At 53.0% G+C, this 10,311-nt stretch overlaps 1 protein-coding gene across 1 annotated transcript in view; it reads left to right on the forward strand.

Moving 5' to 3' along the window:
- Positions 1-10,311, forward strand: part of Cmip (c-Maf inducing protein) — a 191,235-nt gene that overhangs the window by 166,581 nt on the left and 14,343 nt on the right. Inside the window, exons 10-11 of the mRNA XM_055620832.1 lie at positions 3,434-3,787; positions 9,479-9,544. Of these exons, the coding sequence (XP_055476807.1) occupies positions 3,434-3,787; positions 9,479-9,544 (420 nt within the window). The remainder of the gene's footprint in view (positions 1-3,433; positions 3,788-9,478; positions 9,545-10,311) is intronic.

The raw sequence follows: 10,311 nt of genomic DNA on the forward strand, positions 1-10,311 counted from the left end.
GTTGCTATGATCTTGGGACTTCTGGGCCAGAAAGCACTCTTGCCAGAAGAAAGTTAGAAGGGCCCTTCAGGGAGGCACTATTGAAGACAAGACCTCCAGACGAGGAGGCAAGAGGCAGGAGGAGGAGCGTCCTGGCAGAGCCAACAGTTTCTGCAAAGGGCGAGAGGTGGCTGGGCTGCTGGCGGTGGCGGCATTTTCCCATCTGCGTTCCCTGAACACCTGCTGCAGAGCCAGCCGCCCTGCCTGCTGGAGTTCCGTGCAGACTTTTACTGCTGGGGATTCAGGAGTCTGCTTGTTTAATCTGCCCGTGGGCTACTTGTGGACAGAAGGGCCGTGCAGAACAGGAGCCGGGGGAAATGGGTGTGGCCAAGACCAGAGACCGAGAAGCTGAAGATGAAGGGACTCCCCGGGCTGGTGTTGATAGCATGTTGAGCGCAGCAGTAATGTGCTTGCCCTACAAGTGTAAGGGCCAGAGTTCAGATCCCCAGAACTCTGGCCTTTTATGAGTGGGCTGAGTAGCCACTTGTAATCCTAGCAATGTGGTAGATCCCCAGAGCAAGCTGGCTAGGTAGGCTATGGAAATGGGCAAGTTCTTGGTCCGACTCAGAGCCTCTGCTGCAATAAAGACAGCCACCAACAACCTCTGGCAGCAACATGCATGCACACACGCACATGCATGCAAACAAACATACCCACGCTACACCACACGTACATACACTATAGACTTAGGTTCAGCATGTGGGGGTGGGGCCCAGAGTTGCTGGCTTGGACAGACTGAGCCAGAGGACACACTTAAGAGGAGGTTGCCTTGGGTTCCATTTTCTGAGAACATGGGTGAGTCCACAGAAAGTTTAAGTAGGGGAGGCTTGTCATGGGATTGCCCTTCTAGCCACACCCCGCTACTGCTGCAGGGAGAGAGACGGGCTGCAGGGCCTCAGTCATGAGGGACTGTCAAGATGAAGGCGTGAGGAGAACAAGATAGATTGTTCTTCCTCCCACACAGGCTGGCCTTGGCTCCCGGTAAAGCACAGCTGAGCCCCTGGGAGCCCTTGAATTGGGGGTCTCAGCTGGTTCCTCCAGGCCTAGTTCTGTCAAGTTGTTTTTCCTTTTGGCCCATTGGTCAGTCCCTCCCAGTGTCCTCCAGGCCTCGGCACCACTCCCGGTGAGCACACGATGTTCCCACACTCAAAAGAACAGACAGCCTGACCCAGGTTAACGTGGCTGTCTGGGAAATCACTGAGCAGAGAGCCAAGAGGCCTTGAAAATCCACTCCCCGACCCCAACAGAGGCAAACAGGGAGCTGGAGTGCCGAGCACCACGGGGGAAGCCCACGGAGATCCACAAGCTCCGCCTCCCAGACCACGTGCAGCTTCCACCCACTGTGGAGTTCATAAGTTTGTAGAAGCTGGTGATTGTCGTCATCTGTGCCCCCCCCCCCCTCCGGAGGGGTAGGGGAGGAAAGCTGAAATATGTTCATTGAGCGCCCTCGGTGGGCTGCCCTCAGCTCTGGCTCACGGCAGGTGCAACATGCATCCAGGCCTTCCCGAGTCTCTTCCCAAGTTCTGCACACAGCCCTGGTGTTGCCACGGCAGCCCCAGTGTGAGGCTCAGCCCTGCACAGCGCACCACACCGTGTGCTTGCTTCTCTTTGGGGACATGGCACACATGTGGCACGTTTGAGAGGGACCTGAGCAAGTAGTTCTTTCTTTTCCCTTTTTCTTTTATTTATTTCTTTTTTCTCATAAGCACTTTATATTTTGACATTTGTTTATTCATTTGCTTATTGTGGGGAGGCTCATGCGGCCAGAAAACATCTTTAAAGAGTCACTCTAGCCTTCTTCCCCCAGGTAGGGCCCAAGGATTGAACTCGGGTTGTCCAACTTAGGCACAAGCCTCTCCCTACCTGCTGAATCATCTTTCCAGTCCAGTGAGCAGCTGTGTGCCTAGTCAGCCCTGGCGCTCTACTTAGTGATGGACGCCCCGACAATGGCTTGTATTGGCCTTTCCTAGAGCCGATGAGGTTCTTGAGTTTAGGAGGTGTTTGGAAAGTTCCCTGGTTCGGGGGAAGGTCCTATTGTCCACCAGGGTAGAAAAGCTACATGGGCAGGACCATATCCATGGAAGGAAGAGGAAACCAAAGGGGGCTTCTTGGGGGAGAAACCTGCAGAGTCTTAAAGACAGCTTGGTTGGTACCTTAGCTCTGAGAGCAGAGGCCTAGCTTCACATGCAGCTGCTTGGACTCATGAGCTGTGACATGTAGGGAGATCCCTTCACCCCGTGGAGTCTGTCTCACGTGGTCCTGGGAGATGGCATGTGTAAGCGCCTGTGTGAAACCTGGTACATGGCAGCATGGACACCAGCCCCAGAACCTGTTGCTACTGTTACCCTGCCGGAGGATGCTGTCACGGGACTTAGGGGTGACTTTGGGAGGGGCTTTTTCTGGTCAAGGCCGTGACAAGTCCTGTTTCGGAGGCTCCAGGTGTCCATGTTTGGCCTCACGTTTTCTAAGCAACTGCGGCCAAAAAGCCAACTCCTTGGTCACCACCTCGTGACGCCGCCTGAGACCCAGCACAAGCATTATATCTCCAGGCAGTTGGAGATGCTGGGATTTAGAGGTGCGCCCCGAAAGGACCCCCAGAGATTCCAGGCTCGCCAGGATGTGGGTCTTAGGAACCACGGAAGTGGGCTGTGGGCTCCCAGGAGGAAGGTGGAAGCTATGCTTTCTCACCTGGCTGGGGCAGGTGATAAAATGGGGGATGCTCCCTGAAGGACATGGTGTCATCAAGGTGGGAGGGGCAGCTTCACCAAAGGAAACAGTGGGAGCAGGACTGGACTCCTTAGGTGTCAGGGGGTGTCAGGAAGATTCCAGGGTTGGCGTTGGCATGGGTGTACCAAATGCTTCTAGGTGGCGGTCACGGGGGTAGTGACGTTGGTATGGATGTGCCAGTGAGAGGTGGCTATTGCAGAGGTAATGTTCACTTGTTGGGAAGGTGTTTGAGTGCCATCTGTGCTGGGATGTGGTAGGTTATGGAGATGGGCAGCCAGGTCTAGACTCCAGATTCAGTGCTCCTCATACTGAGCTGTGTGCACCCCAAGCCAAGCCTCTACTTCTTAGTTCCTAATGGACTTCATGAGAGCACCACCTCATCATTGACCTGTTACCGAGGTTTTAGGGGAGGCCTGTAGCCCCCAAGGCTGATCCATGAACGCTCAGGAAATCTGGGCTTGTGTCACCAATGGCCTTTTGTTGTTGTTTCCAGTTTGTGTTTCTGAAACAGAGACTAGGTAGCCCAGGCTAGCCTGAAACTTGTAGGCATCCTCCTACCTCAGCATCCCCAATGTAGAGATCCGTTCATCTCTGCTCAGTGCTGGCCCTTCTGGTTGCCTGGGCTGCCCGATGCCCGCACTGACCTGTTTCTCTTCTCCCTCTCCAGCCGCGACAACTCCCCCAGCCTGAAGGAGATCCGGAACGGCTGCCAGCAGCCGTGCGACCGGAAGCCCACCTTACCTCTGCGCCTGCTGCACCCCAGCCCAGACCTGGTGTCTCAGGAAGCCACGCTGTCCGAGCCACGGCTCAAGTCGGTGGTCGTGGCCTCCAGCGAGGTCCACGTGGAGGTGGAACGCACCAGCACTGCCAAGCCGGCGCTGACAGCCAGCACGGGCAACGACAGTGAGCCCAACCTCATCGACTGCCTCATGGTGAGCCCGGCCTGCGGCACCATGAGCATTGAGCTGGGCCCTCAGGCCGGCCGCACACTTGGCTGCCACGTGGAAATCCTCAAGCTGCTGTGAGTGTCCTGGAGCCCACTGTGGGGAGGGTAAGGGTGGGAAGGCCTGACCTGGCAAGCTTGAATCCTATAGGGGTGAGTGTGGCTGAGGAACCTGTTTGTGTACACACGACTGAGTTAGATATACAGACTGTGCAGAGGCCAAGGCAGGAAGATGGCTGCAAGTTTAAGGGCAGCCTGGCCTATATAGTGAGTACCAGGTCAGTATGAGCTACTGAGTGAGACCCTGTCTCAGAAACAAAAAAGCAAGTGTGTCCTTGAGTGAGGGTGGGGGTTCTCCAGCACCTTGCAGCATCACCAGCCATTTAGCCTTTCTTTGTTTGTCCTCAGTCATGGCCGCACTACAACCTTAGTTAGGGTTCACAGGGCGGGGGGTGAGATTCCAGCCACCTGACTTGTAAACCAGAGGGAGGGGGTCCACATTGGGGTTTTCTGTGTTCCCAGATGAGTACCGTGGTGCCTGGTGTTGAAAGTGTACCCATGTGTATACACAGTTATACCATGGACTCCTGTGGTTGAGGGAAAGTATGGAAGCAGCAGTCACCTGCCTGTGCTTCCTGGTGTCCTTGGGTGGGGCCTGCTAAAATCAGTACCAGTCTGTGTCCCCTCAACTGAGGCCAAGGGAGGGTACAGCCCAATTTATTGATCCTCCAGCCAAAGGAAGAAAATCCCCAAACCCATTCAAAGCGTGTGAGAACTGAGCTTGGATGCCAGGTTCCATAAGGCAGGGAGGAGTCTTCCTTCTTTCCTGGGCAGACCCACGGCACTGAGCCTCCCCAGGCTCTTGCTTTTAGACTCCTCTCTGCTGCTCATGGTAGTAGCTTTCTAGGCCTGAGCTGGCTGCCTTGGGCTGTTTCCCAGGGGCCCCAGGCCTCTTGCCATCTGGGTCCTTTCTCCAGGGAGCAGGCAGGCCTGAGAGGCATCACAGCTGACAGACATTAGCCCCCTTATTCATGATCCTCCTGCCGAGGCAGACCTGCTGCTTGCTGCAGCTCCAGGGCATGGGGGTCAGGGGCTATGCCCAGGCCTGGAAGGGTCTTCAAGCTGCCTCTTAGGTCTCAACAACCACCTGCAATTCAGAAGGCTCCAACGAGTCTTGCATCAGGAAAGCAGCTTTAGGGAGTCCGGAGATGGGTGCGTGTCCCCTAGGTGCCACTTACTAATAATCTGGGACACAAACTGGTCAGTGCCTCTCTGAGGTCAGCCCCACACGAAGCCTCCTGGTGAGGTGGTGCGGTAATTGCAGCCACGGCCCAGAGCAGACACCACGCACGTAGACAGACACCCAGTGTGTGGGAGTCACTAGAACAAGTGGTCCTACTGTGGTGTTACCTGTCCTAAGGTAGAGTGGGGGTAAGGGACATTGCTACCTTCTTGACAGCTTAGGAAAAGAACATGGTGGCATTCAGCGTGCCTGTGGGTGGCAAGAAGCCGGAGTCCAATAAACATGGCTCTTTCTGTTGAGTAACCTGAGACAGTGCCCCTCTGCGTCTTGGCTTGCTTGTCTTGCATCCTCTGTTAAGATTTCAGTAATAGGACATTTCCCCCATTGTCCTGTGGCTCTTGGTGACAGTGAACATTTGGCAGTTCGGAAGTTCAATCCAGATGAGAGCTAAGGAAGAGACGATGGAGCCAGATGTGGTAGCACATGCCGTTAGACCCAGAGGCAGAGGCAGGCTGATGTTTGAGTTTGAGGCCAGCCTGGTCTACAGAGTGAGTTCCAGGACAGCCAGGGCTACATAAACAGAACTTGTTTGTTGCAAAACAACAACAAACAGTAAAAGGAGGAAGAAGAGAAGGTGAGGATGGTTTGGTGTGGAATTGAGGTGGCATTGTGGGGATGAGGAAAGCTACACTCAGAACTCTGGGCATGCTGCTGGCCCAGGCAATGTGTTCTCTGGCCAGCCACGCAGTGCAGTGTTCTTATCTGGTACCGAAAGTTCCCCAAGGCAGCCTCTTGCATCCTGGAACATGATACCCCTGAAAAGTCAACACAGATCTCCCCTGGAGAACCTCCATTCCAAAGACACATCAGAACTTATCTGCTTTGGGCTAGCCTGGAGGAGGCTGAGTTGACCAAGACCAGCATGGGGTCTTGAGTAGGGAGAGTCTGGGGCTTTTTCAGGGTCCCCATCCATCTATGTATTCATTCATCCACATATTCTTTTTCACTTTGTTATTAGATTTTTATTTCATGTGCATTGGTGTTTTGCCTGCATGTATGTCTGTGTGAGGGTGTTGAATCCCCTACAACTGGAGTTGCAGACAATAGTGAGCTATCATGTGGGTGCTGGGAATTGAAACAGGGTCCCCTGGAAGAGCAGCCAGTGCTCTTAACCAGTGAGCCGTCTCTCAAGCCCCATCAACGAACTCTTTAAGCATTCACTGCACATCTATACGAGGGCCTCAAGCCAGGGTCTGTGCTTGGAGCTAAAGGTTCCAGCTGTCTTCTCCACCCTGTCTCCCAGAGGAACCCCAGGTGCCCAAAGTCATAGCATCAAGAGAGGGTATGGAAAGAGTACAGTATAAGAAACTGTAGGACCGTGGCAGTGGGGCACACTGGCATCCAGGAAGAAGGAGCAGCTGAGGTGAAGGAGGGACCCCTGCCTCTGAGGCTCTCAGGGACCCCACATCCACCCCTGCAGCCCCATTCCAATTGAATGTTTGAATCTCCTTTGAGTTCTCTAGTTTTTCTATACAGAACAAATCTTACTATATTTTTATGTGTGTATGCAGTATATGTGTGTGGTATGTGAGTGTCATGTTCACATGTAAAAGCCAGAGGACAACTTTGGGCATCCTACTCTGTCACTCTCTGCCTTGTTCCCTAAGACAGGGTCTCACTAAATCTGGAGCCAGACTGGCAGGCAGCATACCCCAGTGATCCCACCCACCACAGCACTAGAATTACCCCCATCTGCAGTTTAAGTGGGTGCTGGGGTTTCAGACTCGGGACCACATGCTTATTCAGCAAGCAGCTTGCCCAATAAACTGTACCCCCAAGCTTCCAAATATTATTTTGTAAAGTTTTTTTTAAGACACAGTGAGGGAAGCCTTCTTCTGCAGGTATGAGCTGGTCATCTCCTGGAAAGGCACTGGTCTTGTCTAGTGGACAGAACGTAAGACAGGAGCCAGGATCCTTGGTTCAAGACTCAGCTCTGACTTGAGACCAAGACTGAGATGAAAACACGTCTCAGCCTTTGTGTTTATAAAGCGGTGACGGTGACATCCATCGGACACAGGAGGGCCCTAGGGGAAAGCATGAGGCAGCACAGTGAACCAAATGTAGAAAGTCACGTTTCAGTGTGCTAGAGAACTGGAGTTAAGGGTGGAGGGGAATTTCATCATGGGAAGGCAAGCTGGCTGCAGAAGTGGATGAGCCTCCTCACCCCTACCCCACAGGAAGGAACCAAGGGGAAGAACAGGTGCCTTCCAGCGTGTGTCCCCACGGCCTTTGAGCCCTGAGACCCTCGGTGGGCACAGTCCACAGGCCCACTGGCCTCCAGTACACAATGCAGAAGCCTGGCGCCCTATTGTGTGCCTTGTCTCCTGCTGCCTGAACCCAGACATTCCGTCCCTCCCCCTCCCTCCCTCCTTCCCTCCCACTCTTGTGGGTGTTCCAGAGGTTAAGGGAGCAAGTCTGAGCCCAGTACAAGGCACAGTGCCTGCCTAGATGTTAGTCATATCACTGTGAAGACTTAATCTAACGCCACCAGACCTTTCTGGCAATTCTTTTTCATGTTGCCCAGCCTCTGGGCCTTTCCTCGGAACCTTTCCAGGGTGTGATCTGGGTCCTGAAGTCTTTATTGTGGGTTCATTTAGAGGGTGGTGGGCGGGAAGACGGGAAGAGTCCAGAGCCAAGGGTTATCTAAGCCATACTTCATTAGAAGCAAGCATTTGTTTGGGGTCCGGGGAAACAGCAGGCTTTATTTCTGTGGGAAGCCCACGTAGATGGACAGAGCGTACCCAGGCAGGCAGGAGATCTGCAGTGTCAAGATCGGAAGGGTTGGGCAGATGTGACTCAGTTGGTAGCGTGCTTGCCTGGCGTCCGCAAAGTCCTGGTGTCCACTGAAAGCGTTCCCACATAGGTGGGGGTCCGTCTGTCATCAGACTGAGGTGCTGTTGAAATTCCCCATCCTGTGCTACCTCAACTCTGTGGTTCTCCTCAGCCAGCTTTGGATTAGCTCTTCCAAGGGTCAGAACCTGTGAAACACCAATCCTGCCTCACCCCCACTTGGTCAGTGTGAAGCTTGGAGCAATAACTTCACCCTCTGACCACGTCTCAGGAGGGAAGGCTCCGTGGAGCGCAGCATACCCGTCCACGTGTCTCTGTCTTCTGTGTCTCTGCTTGATGTCTCAGGGGTAGTCAGTTAGCTCAAGTGAGGACCAAGGGTCTGGAGTCAGAAGCCTGAAGGCAGCGTGTCTCAGTCGGGACTATGTTACCTTCACAGTTTGCTTGACCTCTCTGAGCCTTGAGTTTCCTCACCTGTTTTAATGGTGCTGGTCTGTTTCCTGTTTTATATGTTTGCAAGGAGCAAATGGATGGAGGCATCAGGCTCTTGGCATGATGCACGGGTATAGGAAATGCTGGAGAGATAAGTCACAGCCTTCTCAGAATTATGATTATTATGACTGCCAGCCGGGTCAACTGGAAAAAGAGAGGCTGGAGTCCAACAGCAAGAAAAGGAAGCTTCTGTGTGCTGGGACAATGTTTGCCTGGCATGCTGAAACCTTCAGATTACATCACCATCAACGCATGGTGGCCCAGGCCTGTAATCCGAGCACTCAGGAAGAGGAGGCAAGATCAGAAGTCTCAGGTTATCCTCAGCTGTGTATTACATGGCCAGACTAGGCTGCGTGAGATCCTGCCTCTGTGTGTGTGTATGTGTGTGTGAGAGAGAGACAGCTGGCAGGGGCCAGTTCTCTTCTTCCACCATGTAAATTCTGATCTCAAACCCAGGTTGTCAGGCTTGGGGACAGACACATTACCCACAGAGCCACTCACACCAGCCTCGAGACCGTGTCAAAAACCAAAAATGTTTCTGTTAAGATGAAGACGATGACCCAAACTGTAGTTTGTTGCTTGGTTAGTTTGGCGTGGTTTTTCTTGAATCAGTCTACAGGTTTCCCCTTGGGTCTGTTCAGTCACAGATGAGAGGGACATGTGTGCTTCTACCATGAGGCTGGGACCCCAGGATCTTCTTAGTTCTGAGGAGACGGATGCGGGTGTGCCAGGGCTAGCCAAAGGACACCTTTCTCTGTGTCCTCTTGGGATCCTTTCTCTGCACATACCTCTCATGTCGTTCAGATTGGTTCAGGGCCTGGTGTTACCCCCTCTTAAAGGCTCTCCCTCCAGGTATGTCATTCATAAGGGGCTGGGACATCAACACGAATTTAGGGATTGGAGACTCGGTGAGGGCCCAAAGGCAATGGACTGAGACAAAACGTCAGTTCTGAACAAGGATATGCGATATGGAGAGGCGGGGCTAGATAGCTTCCCCTCAGCTGTTGTTTGGAAGTCTGGAATGTTCTTTGTTGATTCATGTTGTCACTGCCCATGACATAGGTGGAGCAGAATCCATATTGTGTGATAACACCAGACACTTTATCTATCGTGTGGCCTGGCCAGAATGGCACATGGCAAACCTTTCCCTGCTGACCACCCCTCACTGGTTTCCCCTCTCACTCTAGGTCCGACTATGATGACTGGAGACCATCTCTGGCCAGCTTGCTTCAACCCATTCCATTCCCCAAAGAGTAAGTCCCATCATGCCCTCTCCAAATGGGAGGAAAACAGTAAGAGAGGGAGTGGTGTCGTTTCCAGGTGCTCACAGTGTTGGGAGGAGGGTCAGGCACTGCATGGACACACCCACAGCCAAGACAGATGTGGCCTAACTCTGGGCCTCTCTGAGAAACTGAGAATGTGATGGGAACAGCCTCAGGCCCCGTGGCAATAACTAAACTCAGAAGATGCCAGAGCCATCTCTACCACACCTATAGCCTGTAGTAATTTAATGGTTCTTATGTACCAAGTGGGAACAATACTATCCCTGGAGAATAGTAAAAATTGACAGGGTACCACTGTGCTAGGCGTGGCAGCACATGCCTGTAATTCAGTGAGTGGTTCTCAACCCTCCTAATGCTTCCACCCTTTAATACAGTGCCTCCTGCTGTGGAGACCCCCAGCCATTCAATTATTTTTGTTGTTACTTCAGATGCTGTTATGTAAATATTTGATATGCAGGATTTCTGATATGCAACTTCTATGAACTGGACATTTGAGGGGGTCACAACTCACAGGTCGAGAACCACTGCTATAATTACAGTTCCAGGCTAGCCTGAGCTAAACAGGAAAAAACCCTCTGCAAAAGAAGGAAGGAAGGCAGGAAAGAGGGAGGAAAGGCCGGTGAGGTACTTTGGTGGCAGAGCATGCACCTAGCAAACGCAATGTCCATGCTGGAGTCAAATCTCCAAGCACAAAAAGAAGGGAGGGAGGGAGGGAGGGAGGGAGGGAGGGAGGGAGG

This window comes from Psammomys obesus, unplaced genomic scaffold, assembly GCF_907164565.1.
Source record: "Psammomys obesus unplaced genomic scaffold, mPsaObe1.curated_primary_1811, whole genome shotgun sequence".
Lineage (NCBI taxonomy): Eukaryota > Metazoa > Chordata > Mammalia > Rodentia > Muridae > Psammomys > Psammomys obesus.